This window comes from Mustelus asterias, chromosome 6 (assembly GCF_964213995.1).
Source record: "Mustelus asterias chromosome 6, sMusAst1.hap1.1, whole genome shotgun sequence".
Classification (NCBI taxonomy): Eukaryota; Metazoa; Chordata; class Chondrichthyes; order Carcharhiniformes; family Triakidae; genus Mustelus; species Mustelus asterias.
The window spans coordinates 107,203,220-107,221,487 of NC_135806.1; the positions used below are offsets into that span (position 1 = coordinate 107,203,220).

The 18,268-nt window shown below is 41.1% G+C and overlaps 1 protein-coding gene across 2 annotated transcripts in view; it reads right to left on the bottom strand.

The window, feature by feature from the left end:
• The window catches only part of LOC144495036 (zinc finger FYVE domain-containing protein 16-like), a 76,253-nt gene that overhangs the window by 37,780 nt on the left and 20,205 nt on the right, over positions 1 to 18,268 (bottom strand). Inside the window, exon 5 of one of the 2 annotated variants that reach the window (XM_078214854.1) lies at positions 8,191 to 8,373. The exons of the other annotated variant lie outside the window; for it this stretch is intronic. Coding sequence (XP_078070980.1) covers positions 8,191 to 8,373 — 183 coding nt within the window. The remainder of the gene's footprint in view (positions 1 to 8,190; positions 8,374 to 18,268) is intronic. 2 annotated transcript variants of the gene reach the window in all.

Sequence of the window (18,268 nt, forward strand, 5' to 3'; positions counted from 1 at the left end):
TTGGCTGGTTGTGCATCCAATAGTTTCTATATGAATATTTATGTTTACATTTGTTGTGCTTTATAAATGCAGTCCTGAAATTATGAGCATCTGATTTCATAGTCCTATTAATGCAACTGTAAGGATAGCTTCGTTTAAAATACCACACTGAAGATTTTGAATACTTTCATGTCCTGAACAAAACAACAACTTCAGTGGCCCCACTGCTGTTGTCCTGCACTGGATCACTGTCTGACCATTACATACCAGTGTAAAATATGTTATATTGCAGCCACTATATATTAAAAATATCATGCTTCAAAATTTCATACATTGCCATTTTTGAAGTTCTACAATATTTGTTATTGGGAAGTTTGCTGTGCCTGGTTTTCACATTTCAAGTAGAGATTTACAACACTTTACAAAAAGTAAAAGAGACACTTGTCCTGATGCCATTTGTAAACTGTATCTTTAGACAAAAATTAATGCCATGACAGAAATTCAACTCAATAAAAACCATTTGCAAAAAGTCAATTTGTTCATTAACGTCCTTCAGGAAAAGAAACCCACACCACTACACAGTCTGGTCCACATTACTCCAGTCCCATACTATACAAGAGCCCCTCCATTATCCTCCGAGGGTAACTAAGAATAGTCAATAAATGGACCATACCTGGTGTTGCCAAATCCAGGATAACAAAAAAAAATTCAAACAAAGAACAAAGAACAGTACAGCACAGGAAACAGGCCCTTCGGCCCTCCAAGCCTGTGCTGCTCCAAGCCTGTGCCGCTCCTTGGTCCAATTCAATGAACAAAGGATCCTAAATCCTCCCACAGACACCACCATGCTTACTTAACAATAACCAACATTTTAATTGTTTAAGCACCTGACTGTACTCAACTTTGCTGTGCATAAGGTGCAAGTTATTGGCTAAAATGGACGTATGAGGGAACATCTTATGGCTCCTTCTTAGAATTAAACTTCACATTTTATATGCATCATGAGACTGTGCTATTAAATTCAGTTGTGACACAACACACCTTTCATCACTCCTTAAAAGAACCATGCCATTGCTGGGAAATCAGCTTCAATTGCATCTTTGACATTGGTGCAATTTCATGTTTTTGCACCTGAGACAAACATGTAGCAAGATCATCTGATAGAAATGGCCTCATAGTCCTAATTAATGTGCATCAATGAATGCAACTTTGTAATCTGATATTTATAAAAAATTCAATGAGAATATGCAATTTGTTGAAGATTAATGAACCTGAAGTGCTTGCCTGTTGGATCAGACTTAGCTGCTGCTCCACAGTCGAGCAGTCTACCAACACTCGCTGTGTAAACAGTTAATCGCACATTATAGTGGAAGACAGCTGGTGGCAATTGGACCATAAAATTAACAAGTGTTCATATGGAATCAACATAGAAACATGGTTAAAAATGAGAAAAGATAACTGAGCACAGTGCATCAGCTCAATCAGTGGAAGTCAAAGTTTTAAAACAATTTTACATTTCTATTAAGAGATATAACTATTCTTTCAAGTTAATTTGGACACTGGAAACTAGGCACTATTGAGCACAGACACAGATCCATTAAGCATGCATCAATCAGTCTTACTTTACCTGAAGAGGGAGCAGTGCAATTGGAGTTTGAAACTTCTCCTGCCCAGCTGTACTGCTCTCCAAGGCTGTCTCCTCCTTTAAGGCTGTCCTTTAAAACCTACCTTTTTTACTAAGCTTTAGCCTTCTGACCTAATATGTTGTTCAATTAAAAATTCTGCTTGATAACAGTCCTGTGAAGCACGTTAGGACAGACATTTAGCTACATCAAAAGATGTTATATAAATGAAAGTTGTTCTTCCTCCTTGACGTACTTGGGGAAAGATTGCTCAACTCAGGAAACACAATATAAAGTTATGCCAAGCAAATTTTTCCAAAGGTCAATTCAGCCAAAGCACTTCAGAGTACAAAATTTGATTTTGTGATTGTTGCATTCCACCTACTGGAAATTTAACCTGACCAGATATCAAAGAACTCCCCGAACGTGGTTCAAGGGATGAAGCTGTACAAATTATTAAGCCACAAGCTTGATGCCCTGTCTTCACTGAGTCAGCTGGAAGCAGCATTGGCAGCTTTAAATCCACTGCCATATCTCAGGTTAGGGAGCAAGGGGCAGCACAGTAGCAGAGTGGTTAGCACTGCTGTCTCAGCGCCAGGGACCCGGGTTCGATTCCGGCATGGGTCACCGTCTGTGGAGTCTGCACGTTCTCCTGTGTCTGTGGGGGTTTCCTCCGAATACATAGAACATAGAACATAGAACATTACAGCGCAGAACAGGCCCTTCGGCCCACGATGTTGCACCGACCAGTTAAAAAAAAAACTGTGACCCTCCAACCTAAACCAATTTCTTTTCGTCCATGAACCTATCTACGGATCTCTTAAACGCCCCCAAACTAGGCGCATTTACAACTGATGCTGGCAGGGCATTCCAATCCCTCACCACCCTCTGGGTAAAGAACCTACCCCTGACATCGGTTCTATAACTACCCCCCCTCAATTTAAAGCCATGCCCCCTCGTGCTGGATTTCTCCATCAGAGGAAAAAGGCTATCACTATCCACCCTATCTAAACCTCTAATCATCTTATATGTTTCAATAAGATCCCCTCTTAGCCGCCGCCTTTCCAGCGAAAACAATCCCAAATCCCTCAGCCTCTCCTCATAGGATCTCCCCTCCATACCAGGCAACATCCTGGTAAACCTCCTCTGCACCCTCTCCAAAGCCTCCACATCCTTCCTGTAATGTGGGGACCAGAACTGCACACAGTACTCCAAGTGCGGCCGCACCAGAGTTGTGTACAGTTGCAACATAACGCTACGACTCCTAAATTCAATCCCCCTACCAATAAACGCCAAGACACCATATGCCTTCTTAACAACCTTATCTACTTGATTCCCAACTTTCAGGGATCTATGCACACATACACCTAGATCCCTCTGCTCCTCCACACTATTCAAAGTCCTCCCGTTAGCCCTATACTCAACACATCTGTTATTCCTACCAAAGTGAATTACCTCACACTTCTCCGCATTAAACTCCATCCGCCACCTCTCGGCCCAACTTTGCAACCTGTCTAAGTCTTCCTGCAAACTACGACACCCTTCCTCACTGTCTACCACACCACCGACTTTGGTGTCATCAGCAAATTTGCTAATCCACCCAACTATACCCTCATCCAGATCATTAATAAATATTACAAACAGCAGTGGCCCCAAAACAGATCCCTGAGGTACACCACTTGTAACCGCACTCCATGATGAATATTTACTATCAACCACCACCCTCTGTTTCCTATCCGCTAGCCAATTCCTGATCCAATTTCCTAGATCACCCCCAATCCCATACATCTGCATTTTCTGCAGAAGCCTACCATGGTGAACCTTATCAAACGCCTTACTAAAATCCATATATACCACGTCCACTGCCTTGCCCCCATCCACCTCCTTGGTCACTTTCTCAAAAAACTCAATAAGGTTAGTAAGGCACGACCTACCTGCCACAAAACCATGCTGACTATCACCTATCAATTCATTACTCTCCAAATAACTATAAATCCTATCCCTTATAATTTTTTCCAACATCTTGCCGACAACAGAAGTGAGACTCACCGGTCTATAATTCCCGGGGAAGTCTCTGTTCCCCTTCTTAAACAATGGGACAACATTCGCTAACCTCCAATCTTCTGGTACTATACCAGAGGCCAACGACGACCTGAAGATCAGAGCCAGAGGCTCTGCAATCACTTCTCTTGCCTCCCAGAGAATCCTTGGATAAATCCCATCCGGACCAGGGGATTTATCTATTTTCAGACCCTCCAGAATATCCTGCACATCCTCCTTATCAACTGTAATACTGTCTATTCTACTCCCCTGCAACCCAGTGTCCTCCTCAGCTATATTCATGTCCCCTTGCGTGAACACCGAAGAGAAATATTGGTTCAATGCTTCACCAATCTCCTCCGGTTCCACACATAACTTCCCTCTGCCATCTATAACTGGCCCTAAACTTGCCCTAACCAACCTTCTGTTCTTGACATACCTATAGAACGCCTTAGGATTCTCTTTAACCCTATCCGCCAAAGTCTTCTCATGTCCCCTTTTAGCCCTTCTAAGCTCGCTCTTCAACTCCCTCTTAGCCAATCTAAAGCTTTCTAGTGCACTACCCGAGTGCTCACGTCTCATCCGAACATAAGCCTCCTTTTTCTTTTTAACCAACAAAGAAACTTTTTTGGTGCACCACGGTTCCCTAGCCCTACCAATTCCTCCTTGCCTGACAGGGACATACCTATCACAGACTCGCAGTAGCTGCTCCTTGAAAAAACTCCACATGTCGGACGTTCCCAGTCCCTGTAATCTCCTAGTCCAACCTATGTTTCCTAATTCTCTCCTAATAGCCTCATAATTACCCTTCCCCCAGCTAAAACCACTGGCCCGAGGTTCATGCCTATCCCTTTCCATCACTAAGGTGAACGTAACCGAATTGTGGTCACTATCACCAAAATGCACACCAACTTCCAAGTCTAGCACCTGGTCTGGCTCATTTCCCAGCACCAGATCCAATATAGCCTCACCTCTAGTTGGCCTGTCTACATACTGAGTCAAAAAACCTTCCTGCACGCTTTGAACAAAAACTGACCCCTCTAACGAGCTAGAGCTATAACAATTCCAGTCAATATTAGTCAAGTTAAAATCCCCCATAACAATTGCCCTATTACTTTCACTCCTAAGCAGGATTGACTCCGCAATCCTTTCCTCAACCTCTCTAGAACTTTTAGGAGGTCTATAAAAGACTCCCAACAGGGTGACCTCTCCTCTCCTATTTCTAATCTCCGCCCATACTACCTCAACAGATAAGTCCTCATCAAACCTCCTCTCTGACACTGTGATACAATCTCTGACCAATAATGCTACCCCTCCCCCTCTTCTACCTCCTTCCCTACTTCGACTAAAACATTTGAACCCCGGGACCTGCAGCATCCTTTCCTGCCCCTGCTCTATCCATGTCTCTGAAATAGCCACAACATCGAAGTCCCAGGTACTGATCCACGCTGCAAGTTCACCCACTTTATTGCGAATACTCCTGGCATTGAAGTATACACATTTCAAACCCTGCTCCACCCCACCTCTGCAATGCCGTGCATTGCAGTCCCCATCCATGCATCCCTCACTTTCAGCCCCACTACTCAGGATCCCTCCCCCCCCCCGAATCAGTTTAAACCTCCCTGCATGGCCTTAGCAAATTTACCCCCCAGGATATTGGTCCCCTTCTGATTAAGGTGTAGACCATCCTTCTCATAGAGGTCACACCTTCCCCAGTACGAGCCCCAATTGCTTAAGTACCTGAACCCCTCCCTCCTGCACCATCCCCTCAGCCATGAATTCAAACCTTCCCTCTCCCTATTCCTCTCTAAACTATCCCGTGGTACAGGCAAGAGTCCAGAGATAACCACTCTGTCAGTCTTGGCCTTTAGTTTCCACCCCAACTCCATAAATCCCAGCCTAATATCCCCTTCCCCTATCCTCCCTATGTCGTGTGTCCCCACATGTACAATAACTTGTGGTTTATCTCCCTCCCCCCTAAGAGTCCTGAATACCCTGTCAGACACATCCCGGACCCCAGCCCCTGGTAGGCAACACACCAACCCTGAGTCCCTACCTTTAGTTCCGACCCTCCTATCTGTCCCCTTAATTGTGGAGTCCCCAATCACAAGGCCCAGTCTTTTACAGCCCCTAACCACCTGAGCTTTCTCACTCGGCTCACCCCCAGAGATCTGCTCTCTATGCTCAGTTGATTCCTCCTCAACTGTAGCCTCCAGCACCGAAAACCGAATACTCCAGTTTTCTCCCACTGTCCAAAAGACATGCCAGTTATGTGCATTGCATGCTAAATTCTCCCTCAGTGTACCAAAACGGGCGCCAGATTGTGGCAACTAGGGGATTTTCACAGTAACATTGTTGCAGTGTTAATGCAAGCCTACTTGTGACACTAATATATAAACTTTAAACTTATAAAAGTGAAACATAGAAATGTAAAATCATAGGAGTGAAGGGGATACTGAAAACAATGTCAACCAGAGTTCATGCATTAATGCTATCTAATCAACACTGCAGTGCTTGCCTGTTGAGATCAGGCAAGGACCAGATCAGACTTGGCTATAGTTCCAGTCAAGCTGTGTCTTTTTCAGTCAATCATGGGGTGTGGGCTAGGCCAGCATTTAGTGCCCATCCTTTATTGTTCAAGGTGGTGGTGAGCTGCCTTCTTGAACCCCTGTAGTCCATGTGACGTAGTTACACGCACAGAGCAGTTAGGGAGGCAGTTCCAAGTTTTGGACCCAGCCACATTCATTCAACTCATTGCGTAAACAGTTAACTGCACATTGTAGTGGAAGGACTACTGTCATTAATTGGACCATAATGTTGATGTGTACTCTCATAGAACCAATAAGAAAGTACCTTTAGATGCTTAGCAAAGGGAGGTGGGTGGGAGGGGGTGCTTTGTGGGAAGAACACAGGTAAAAACGAGAAAAGAAAACAGGTCATCACAATATTTAAGACACTGGTCTTTTTTCAAAACCTGTCATTCAGTTTCAAAGCCAGCCCAGGTAGACAATATCAAAGGCACCTGCCTGCTGGCCATTGGGAGCCTATTTAACATCATGTTAATCATTTAGATCACCATAATCCAGTTCTTAATACCAGTAGGCTTACAGTACAAAACTATCAGGAATTAACAATTTCACTGAGAAAAACAGAATCGTTGATGTAACAAATTGGGGGAAAAAGACAAGCTGGTGCAATGGAGGAACTTTCAGAAGCGATACCTGGTTGGCAGTAGCACAATGTAGCTGACCATACTCCCTGGTCAGGTGACAATACAGGAAGTTAAGATTATGAAAGGTGTTTCATTGGCGAGTAGCCCTCACCTTGCTGAACATCAAGAAATTTTAAAAATTCATCAGGTCATGGTGGGAAACTCAAAAGTGAATCAAAATCGACTAATATTGGAAACAGTATTTTAGGGGATGCATTTACTCCCCCTTGTGTTTACTGATGCTGAACTGGATTTAAGATAACTCAGAATAATATTTATAAATCTTTCCACGCTGGAGCTCAGGTGCACAAATTCTCCAGCAACTTAATGTTTAAAGCTAGCCCAACTGTGTAATAAAAGGAACGAGGAAATGCAATTCAAATCTGAAGCCACAAAATCTTAATTTTTCTTTCTTTCACGTTTCTTTCAGTTACTGGTTGTAAGAGGCTTGTATTAAATGATTAGAGACAATAAGTAAATGGAGTCTATTAGGCAAAGAGAAAATTCGGAGAGGAAATGGCCAATTTTCAATTATTTTCCATGGAAAGACAAAAAAGCCTTCTAGCAATTCTATGGGTAACCAAGCCAAGACTGGAATTCAATTTGTGGGAGATAATGGTAGGGATAGGGACATGTGGATAATTATTGGTGGTATGATGCTTTATGACATCAACTAGATGCAAGTCTATCCATGAAAAAATATCTTGATGATGCACTGTGGATTTTAATGAATGAGTGCCTAATTATTTATCCCTTCATTAAATTTTTACAACTGGAAGCATGCCATCTTTACACCACTGGTTGATGTTTAGCCCAGATCAACAGGATGAAGTTTTTCCTCTTTGCTGATTTCAATGATTCCCCACTTGTGGTAAATTGAATCGTCTCAACCTATAACCGAGTTGTAATAGCAATGGTCAGCATAATTTGCCAATCACACCAAGGACATAGGGCATGGCCGATGCATGACAGGAACAAATTCATATTGGTACAGTAAAGGAATTCTCTTGAAATTGGAGGAATATTCCAGGATCAGCGATTTGCTTACTCGGAATCTGGCCATACTTGCCCTGACCTGGGAGTTCTTCAAGTTGACACTGACTGATGCAAGTGGGAAGGGAGAAGAAAACAAAAGTGTTCTATTCTTAAGTAGTAACATGCTATTTGAATTGAAGATCCCACTCCCAAAAAAATATAAAATTTCTGCAATTAACGGCTGTACAAAGGTAATCTCAACAGCATACTGAAAGAAAAATCAAACATAAAATTTTCACAGTATCTGTTTCTACTAGACAAATAAAATGAAATCTAATAAAACTAAAACAAATTAACAAATACCTGTGCTTTCGTTTCTTGGGTGTTTTAGTACCGAGACTGGTACCATGACAGTGGGGGGAGGGGAGTTGAGAGTGCCAGATGCCTGAGCTTGCTGCAGAGGTGGAACTGTGGAACAATATTCTGATGGGATATTAGGGTTAGGGCTTGGACCAGTTGGACTCATCATTGTCTTAAATGCTTGAGCTGCAAAAAACCAAATAACATGCGCTGGTTTATGAACAGTTAAGACCATAAGACCATAAGACATAGGAGCCGAAGTAAGGCCATTCGGCCCATCGAGTCCACTCCACCATTCAATCATGGTTGATTTCAACTCCATTTACCCGCTCTCTCCCCATAGCCCTTAATTCCTATAAGACCATAAGTTGACCTGAAACTACCCAACTCTTCCCAAAATCACTGTGCAAAATGCTCCTAGTAATTGTTCACAGTAATGCATCAAATCACCACCTTAGTTGAAGTTCAACTCATTCAATGTCTTGCATTCTGAACCAGTTTCAAATGAAAAATGGTGCACACCCTTTAGGTTCCCCATAAATTGGTATTAGATTTGCTTTTCTTCCACCCAGTCAAAATGAAAAAGCAATATTTTAATCATGGGGTTAAAAAAAACTTACTAAATGTCTACATTTTACACGACAAGTTGTAGAATTTATAATCCAGCAGTTTAGCATCCAATTATCATATTTAGATTGTAACAGTTAGATTATTCTGAATGTTTTTTTACAATTTTATAACCTATCAGAGTGTTCACCATGCTAACGATGTAAATGAACTTATAAATAAGAAGTCTGGTCGGATATATCTCAATTTGTTTCATAATTTTTTCTCAGCAGCACCATTAGAAATTGGAAAGCAAAACCTACATACTTACCAAGAGGAGGAATAAGTATATGCTCCACATTTTTCTCCCTCTTGCAGAACTAGGGAAAATTATGATCATTTACACACATAATTGGTTGTTGAGTTCATGCTCTTCCTTTCCCTCTGATTTTTTCTATCTTCTCATGATTCTCAATGCTCTCCAGTTCCAAGGGAACTAGAAGCTATTCATTGACAGGATGCTCAACTTGGGAAGCATTGCAATAATCAGTTATCGTCGCCCAGTACCCACTTTGCTTGGTTCTGGAAAAGGTGATATGAGCTCAAAACATTAACCCTGCCCATCGCCAAAGAAGCTGTTTTACTAGTTATGTTTTCTATTAATAATCCACTTTGCATGAGTCATTGAATGCATCAAAAATGGAATGATGGTGAATTATTTCTCCTGCCTCATGTTAATGGGCAATAAGTATCAACATCATTACTGCCCGTTCTGAGAATCTATATTCCATTCCTCGCACATTTGGATGCTTCAAACATTTACTGGTGCTCCCACTCTTCTGCAACAAGTATTAGCATTTCTAAGCTGAATTCTCTATCCTTGTTAACAGGGACAGTGACTTCAATAATATGCATTCAAAATAAAAAGTAAATTATAACCAGTTAAAGGGAGCATTACAACTGAGGTGTAGGATTTAAAGGTACTCACATCAGCTAACTCGTTAGAAATTTGATTTCCACATCAACCCTTTAAAAAGATTTATTAGGACTTCCAAGTAGACTAAATAAATTTCACAAAATTAACTGGTCCAGTGTTGAGTCATGATCTGATGCAAATCTTCTGTGAAAAAAGGGCCTCCTAAGAAAAACATGCCAACCTTCACTTTAGGAAGCTGTTTGAGTAACTCAAGCAAAACTATTGAAGTTAATCATATATTGCACAATTCTTAAAGAACTGGGTTGGGCAGTGATTAAATATTAACATTTCACTAAATGCTTTTCAAACTGGTGAAATTAAAGCCTCCACCAATCTACTCTTTTTTTGTTAAGTGTGTAGGCGATTTATTGATATACACAGCTGTGTGTGCATGGTTCCTTAAAGGGGCCGATCTGTGCCGAGCCAGCATGGAGCTAATCAGGACTTAAGAGGGGACATGGATCCTCATAGTCAACAGTAAGGCCAATGTGAAATGAGTTTTAGCACTACCAAGTCAACCATTCAGGCACAAAACTTCTTCAAATTCAACATTAATTCTCAGGCACTCATTCCGGCCTCAGCATGTTTGGATATGGAAAGCATCACATTTGCGTTCAAGGTTGGAGCAGCGTAAAGTGAAATTTGTTCTGTACCCTACTGTGCCATGCAATCTAGGAGCACGTGATAACAGCACTGGATTTCCCTGCACCAACATTCATCTCCAAAGTGACCACAAATATTCCACATTTAGCAGCTTTAACAGTGACGCTGTAATTGAGCACAGGGCTATCCTGCAACAGCATCACTCTTCTTTCGCCTGCAAAGCACAGAAGTATGGGCTCAAGTGACAAGCAGATGCATTTCTGAAGGCAGAAAAAATTGAGATGCATGTGGAGCTGATATTATTTCATTACAAAGAAACAAGCTTCAGGACACTTCACAGGTGTGCACTTTCGAGGCAACACGATCCTCACGGCCAAGAGTAAAACCAATATGTAATGAGAAAAAGCATTGCCAATTAAACTACCCGTGCACAAATTCAACACGAATTCTCAGCCACTCATTCCGGCTTTTGTACGTTTGGATATGGAAAGTTTCAAACTTGCACTCGAGCTCATTGGGCCATCATTTCTACAGCGACAAATTTCTTGTGACTGCAACTTCAAGGAAATTAGCTGAGCTGGGATGAAAAATAAATTACTACTTTCGCATCCAAATTTTGGAGAGGAGAGATGGGAAGAAAAGACAAAAGACTATCTTTTCCACTTTCATTTCAGCAACGAGTGCAATTTTTGAACCAAATCTTTAAAACGTGAAAAGACAGTATCGTGTGAAATGCTTCTCTTACAGAACTGAAGAAAATTCCTTTTGTAACATTGAAAACTGCAGAACCAGGTGTTGTTTCAGTCAATACACATCCCACTTGTATAACAAAATATTGCAATACAAAGAAGAGTGTGCATTTACCTGCTTTGTATTGGCATCCAGAAAAAACAATATGGCTGAAAATCTAACAGCCTAAGATACATCTTGTATCTGGATGGTAATTTGGAAATCACTAATTTGAATATTTCCCAAATGAGCCGAAGTTCAATTCTCTCGTCTCAATCTGGTCACAACATATGGAAATATTTCGCCATTGCTTCGCAGTCGCTGAGTCAAAATCCTGGAAGTTCCTCCCTAACGGCATTGTGGGTCAACCTACAGCACATAGATTACAGTGTTGAGAAGTCAGTTCACCACCACCACCTTCTCAAGGGCAACAAGGGATGGGCAATAAATGCTGGCCAGCCAGCGATGCCTGTGTCTCACGGCTGAATTTTTAAAAATATTGTCGGAAAAATTAAGATTCCATCCCAATAAGCACATTACAAATGATTTCTGTTGTGAAACTCTGATTCACAAAAATCTTATGTTTTAGAACATAAATTTTAATTTCAGGAATAAAATTTGTAGGCTGGAGGGCAAATTCCACTTTAACCTAAGTGCAAATCTGATCAAGAAACTGACTGATAAACAACTCTAATGTGAAGGCAAAATCCAGCAAGGTTTAGGTTTAATTTACCTGTGTTTGTCTTACAAGGTTAAGGTTGATAGTGGAAAAAAACGTAAACAATAGATGTCCCATTTGTGGACCCTGATTGGAGCCAAAGCTACTGTTATCTCCTTAAAAAGCTAAAAGCTAGCAATTCTGGGAAAGAGGGTTGTACAATTCGATTAGATATATAAATTATTCAAATAGAATCCAGAATCAAAGAGTTGTTTTCAAGGTAAAATAATTGAGTTGTATTTAATGTTTGAACTATTACAAGGCATGTGATAGAATAGAATCATAGAATCCCTACAGTGGAGAAAAGAGGCCATTCGGCCCATCGAGTCTGCACCGACAACAATCCTACCCAGGCCCTATCCCCGTAACCCCACACACTTACCCTGCTAACCCCTGTAACCTACACATCCGGAGACACTAAGGCTCAATTTAGCATGGCCAATGCATCTAACCTGCACATCTTTGGACTGTGGGAGGAAACCACACAGACACAGGGAGAACGTGTAAACTCCACACAGACAGTGACCCAAGCCAGGAATCGAACCCGGGTCCCTGGCACTGTGAGGCAACAGTGCTAATCACTATGCCATCACAGCGCCCAGATCATGTTGCCATAGAGATGGTGATTTAGAGTGGAACCTTGGTTAGAAGATTCTTTTGTTTTATTTATCTGTGTGCTAGCTGACAGAAGCAAGCAGTTAACTTGGGAAAAGACAGAGGCAATTGCAGCTCTGTTTTGGTGCAGACCGCATCTCACCAGATTGAGGGGGCCAGATTGAGAGGGCCAGATTGAGATGGTAGTCAATTAGGCCTGCACTTCAAGCAGAGAAATATTAACCATCATATATTGTGTGAAATGTTTGGATTTTGAAGGAAAAGCAGCTGGAAGGTTGGCTCTGGCTTGCAGCTAGTGGAAGAAATCAAAGTGGCCCTCACAGAACCTTTTGGCAGAAAACAGTCTATAGAGTTACTTTGGAAAGCTTTGTAAAGACAGTTGACCCCCATTAAATCTTACCTTGAAGACTAGCTGGAACACAGAAGAGAAATCAAAGTGAGGGGGGGGGATTGCTGGCTCAACCCAAGGAAAACTGAATGAACCCGCAAGATTTCACAAGGGAACCCTTGGAAAAAGTAAAAAGTAGAAACAAGTTCATAGCATAACTAGTTACTAACTGCAGTGTTAAGTTCATTGTGCTTGCTTTGTTTAATTTTTATATTGTTTGTTTTCATTTAAAAGAACGTGAAATCTTGCGGCGTCGTTCTAGTAAGTTAATTACTGGGTGTTCAGATTTCTCTTTAGAGTCCCTTATGGGATTGAAACACTTCAAAGGTATTCATTCTATTTTAAAGAAAGGTTAGAAAAACAAAAAGGCATTTTTCTCTTCTGATACAAAGAATATTGTGAAATTCGGTTAAAAAAGAAAATTAAAAGCAATGCTATTTCAAGAATCAAATCATCATTTAAATGATTAACATCTCCCCACCCACCCAATCTTCTCATGATTCCCTTTAACTCCTGAAGCAAGTGACATTTGCTAAGGGATGGTAAATATAGTAAGTAGTCTCACAACACTAGGTTAAAGTCCAACAGGTATTTTTGGTAGCACGAGCTTTCAGAGCGTCGCCCCTTCATCAGGTGAGTGAAGAGTTCAGTTTACAAACAGGGCATATAGAGACACAAACTCAATTACAAGATAATGGTTGGAATGCGAGTCTTAACAGGTAATCAAGTCTTTACAGGTACAGACAATGTGAGTGGAGAGAGGGTTAAGCACAGGTTAAACCTCTCTCCACTCACCATTGTCTGCACCTGTAAAGACTAGATTACCTGTTAAGACTTCCATTATCTTGTAATTGAGTTTATGTCTCTATATGCCCTGTTTGTGAACCAAACTCTTCACTCACCGGATGAAGGGACAACGCTCTGAAAGCATTGTGCTACCGAATAAACCTGTTGGGACTTTAACCTAGTGTTGTGAGATTACACTGTGCCTACCCCAGTCCAACGCCAGCAACTCCACATCATGGTAAATATAGGCCTTAAAGGAAGCATTCCTCAGGGTAGTTAAGAGTGGTAAGCATCACAGTTGAACTTGATATCACTGCCTACAGACTCATATTTATAAACAGAGCTACTATACAGCAATCAAAAGGAGACCTACCTGATCTTTCTCTTCCCTAATTCAAACATGTTGAAACCAACTGCAGAACTTCCATCACCACTCAAGCAGAAGTCAGGTGCCAGCATAGACCAGATAAAATTCAAGGAGAATTTCTGATCTGTGCAACTCCAACATATAACAGTGCAATAACCCAAAGACAATTTAAAAGTAACATTGTACTCTTAGTCTGTAGTTATGTTGCCTCCTGTTCTAATCTGCAAGATTTAATGCCGGCAATTGGTTGCAGTTGCACGTTTGAGTTTGCATACTGTTATAACTATATTATGTGATAATTGGGGTTACAGGAGATTGAAAAATTTCATGCCGCTTTTGTTATACAAGTACTTTGGCATTGCGAAGAAAAAAATGCCGTGCAAGCTGTATAATCGAGTTTGAATTGGGAATGGTGGTGGGGAACTTCCTACAAGGCTGGGGTAAGTTTAAAATTATGGAAACTAATTATTTTAAACAATCAATGAGGGCTAATTGAATGCAAAGCAACTTATTTTTGGACTTTGTTGTTGTGACAATTTAGAAAGATCTGTTGCAAACATTTTTGTTGTACTCTTCCATTGTTATTCGCCATCACAAGACATTATGATCATGAGTTAAATGAACTAACACTTTATTGTGATCAGAGTTATTCAGCTATTCCCAAGACATGTAGAAAACCAAAGATACTTCATGGAATAAAATGAGGATTTATAACATGGTGCAGTGTTATACCACTGTTATACCAATGTCGACTTTAGCTAGTTATAAAACATGGAGACATTCTCATATGGAACAATGTGCATGAATTCAGAAAAATCGCATATATAGCTAATGAACACAGGAAATTTACACTGTCATTTGATCCCTGAAAAAATTAACACAAACCTGATAAAGTTGATATATCACAGACTGAAGTTAGATCAGATAACCTGAATGAAACCTGAATTTAGAAATATACAAATATACATACAAATTGCCGAAATTTTATCCAAAACATTTCAGTGACTGAATTGAAAAATCAGTGTTAAAACTTACAAGTTGAGCTGTTGTACCCTGGATAACAACATAGCCTATTCCAAGGTAAAGTAAATTGGGCTAATTGTTTGAGATGTAATTTTAAAAACAATTTTTTTTGTTTAAAAGTAGTAACAAATTCTACTTTGCATGCTTGAAAAGTTTCTGGACCAATAGCAGTCCATGTTGTATGCAGTTAACAGTTCTGGATGTTTATGCAAAATGAAACCATGATCCAGTAAACCACCATTGCAAATTCTGGCTTCAAATAAAAAGCCAACCGTCTCAGCTAAGAAATTATCCCCTAATAGCTCAGCAGGTCCCAGTTTTGATTGCTAGTCCGACAAATTTGCCACTCTGGACAGCAGAGACCTTTCAACTTTCAGTTCTGAGGAGTTACACCCAAATCGTTCCATCTTTCCTCTTTATAGAAGCTGATGGACCTGTTGTGTATTTCCATTATTTTATATTTGTTTCAGCATCTTCAATATCAGTATCATGGGTAATGAAGAAGATAGTTGCTGAGAGCTCCCACTGATCATTACCATTCCAATGACTTTCCTGGTTGAGCAGCATCTGTACTGATATCAGGCAAGGTCAATGTTAGGTTCTACAATGCTGACCCCCACATGGTTAAACAGCCTCTCCTCACTTAATCAAGGATCAAACATAACCTCTGGAGTAAGGTTCTGGAGTATGCCAGAGTCTGTGGAATCATACCCAACAATGATTAAATTCTTCAGAACAGATAGGTGGAAGGTAAAGTTGGCAGCAAAAATGTTCTGCATTTCAAATTATATCTGCCATGATAAACAACCAGTGCATCAACAAATTGGACTGAAAGCCTAGCATAATATCCTCAAGAGACAATGCTGCAATAACAAACTCATTTTCATCACCTGTCACAGAAATTGTCAAATCATTGATGACACAATGGCCCAAATTTCATGGTCACTGGTACCAGAGAGAGCTAACATGCGTCCCTTGACATTCAATAACATTACCATCACTGAATCTCCCACTATCAGCAACCTGGAGATTATCATGGACCAGAAACTGAACTAGCCAAATAAATACTGTGACTATAGGAGTAGTCATGATGTGGAGATGCCAGCGTTGGACTGGGGTAAGCACAGTAAGAAGTCTCACAACACCAGGTTAAAGTCCAACAGGTTTATTTGGTAGCAAATACCATAAGCTTTTGGAGCGCTGCCCCTTCATCAGATGGAGTGAAAATCTGTTCTCCAACAGTGCACAGAGACACAACATCAAGTTACAGAATACTAATTAGAATGCAAATCTCTACAGCTAGCCAGGTCTTAAAGGTACAGATAATGTGGGTGGAGGGAACATTAAACACAGGTTAAAGAGATGTGTATTGTCTCCAGACAGAACAGCTAGTAAGATTCTGCAAGATCAGGAGGCAAACTGTGGGGGTTACTGATAATGTGACATAAATCGAACATCCCGGTTTAGGCCGTCCTCATGTGTGCGGAACTTGGCTATCAGTTTCTGCAGGACATCTCGAGGCATGGTACATTGGGGAAACCATGCAGACGCTACGACAACGGATGAATGAACACCGCTCGACAATCACCAGGCAAGACTGTTCTCTTCCTGTGGGGGAGCACTTCAGCAGTCACGGGCATTCAGCCCTCGATCTTCAGGTAAGCGTTCTCCAAGGCGGCCTTCACGACACACGACAGCGCAGAGTCGCTGAGCAGAAACTGATAGCCAAGTTCCGCACACATGAGGACGGCCTAAACCGGGATGTTGAATTTATGTCACATTATCAGTAACCCCCACAGCTCGCCTCCTGATCTTGCAGAATCTTACTAGCTGTTCTGTCTGGAGACAATACACATCTCTTTAACCTGTGTTTAATGTTCCCTCCACCCACATTATCTGTACCTTTAAGACCTGGCTGGCTGTAGAGATTTGCATTCTAATTAGTATTCTGTAACTTGATGTTGTGTCTCTGTGCACTGTTGGAGAACAGATTTTCACTCCATCTGACGAAGGGGCAGCACTCCGAAAGCTTATGGTATTTGCTACCAAATAAACCTGTTGGACTTTAACCTGGTGTTGTGAGACTTCTTACTGTACTATAGGAGTAGGTCAGAGGTTAGGAATCCTGCAGTGAGTAACTCACCTTCTGGACTGCAGCGGTTCAAGGCAGAGCTCACCACCAACAGATCAGGGGAAATTAGGGATGGGCAATAAATACTGGCCTAACCCATGAATAGATTTTTTAAAATCACCACTGGCCTTGAAAAAATTGTCCACAAAGGCCTAGCTATCTCTGACGTGGATTTTCCTTTACCGAATGTTAGTTTAAATCTATTGTAAAATCAAGGGTATCTCCAGGCATTCAGCAATGGTAAAGCGATCAAACAGGATAAACTGATCACAATGAGGTATTCTCACTGCCAGCAAGCCAGAATATTTAAAGCACTGACTATCGTTCACTTTCAGTCTGATTTTACAGAGCAAAATAAGGCAAAATACAAATGGACGAATTCTTGTTGAATTCAGTCATTTCTAATTGCTTGCAGTCAGCAGGGACTTTAACTGTGCACTCTAAGAAAAACACTGACAGCAACTTCTAAATTTCCATATCTCCCTGCACAAGAAATTGGAGCAAAGGAAAGACCATACAGCTCTCAAGTCTGTTCCACCAGCCAATAGCATGGCTGAACTGATCTTGGCCTCAACTCACCTTTCCTGCCTGTTCCCCATAATCTTCAACTCCTCTATAGCTCAATAACCCATCTATCTTAACCTTGAATATATTCAATGACTCAACCTCCACAACGCTCTAGGGTGGGGAATTCCAAAAGTTTACAACCCTCAGAAGAAATTCCTCATCATCTTGCCTTAAATGGGTGGCCCCTTATTCTGAAACTGTGCTCCTACCACAAAAGGGAAACCAACCTCAGCATGTACCTTGCCAAGCCCCATCAGAATGCTTACGTTTCAAGATCATCAACATCTCATTCTTCTAAACTCAAGCATAAGCCCAATCTGCTCAGCCTCTCCTCATGAGATGGTCCTTCATCTTCTGAAATTCTGAACATGTGCAGCAAGTGATAAAAATAGAAAGAGCAATAGAATTGAATCAAACAACACAAACAAATTAGGCCCATATCATGCCTGTGCCAGTTCTGTGGAAGAGCTATCCAATTAGTCCCATATCTTCTGTTCATTCCCTGTAGCTCTACAATTTATTGTTCAAATATTTAAACAATACAAGTTGGGTGTTTCCGATAAGTAGTGCTTTTTATAACTGTTTGATTAAAATCGAACCAAAAAGTGACCACTCAAATTTAGCAAAACATT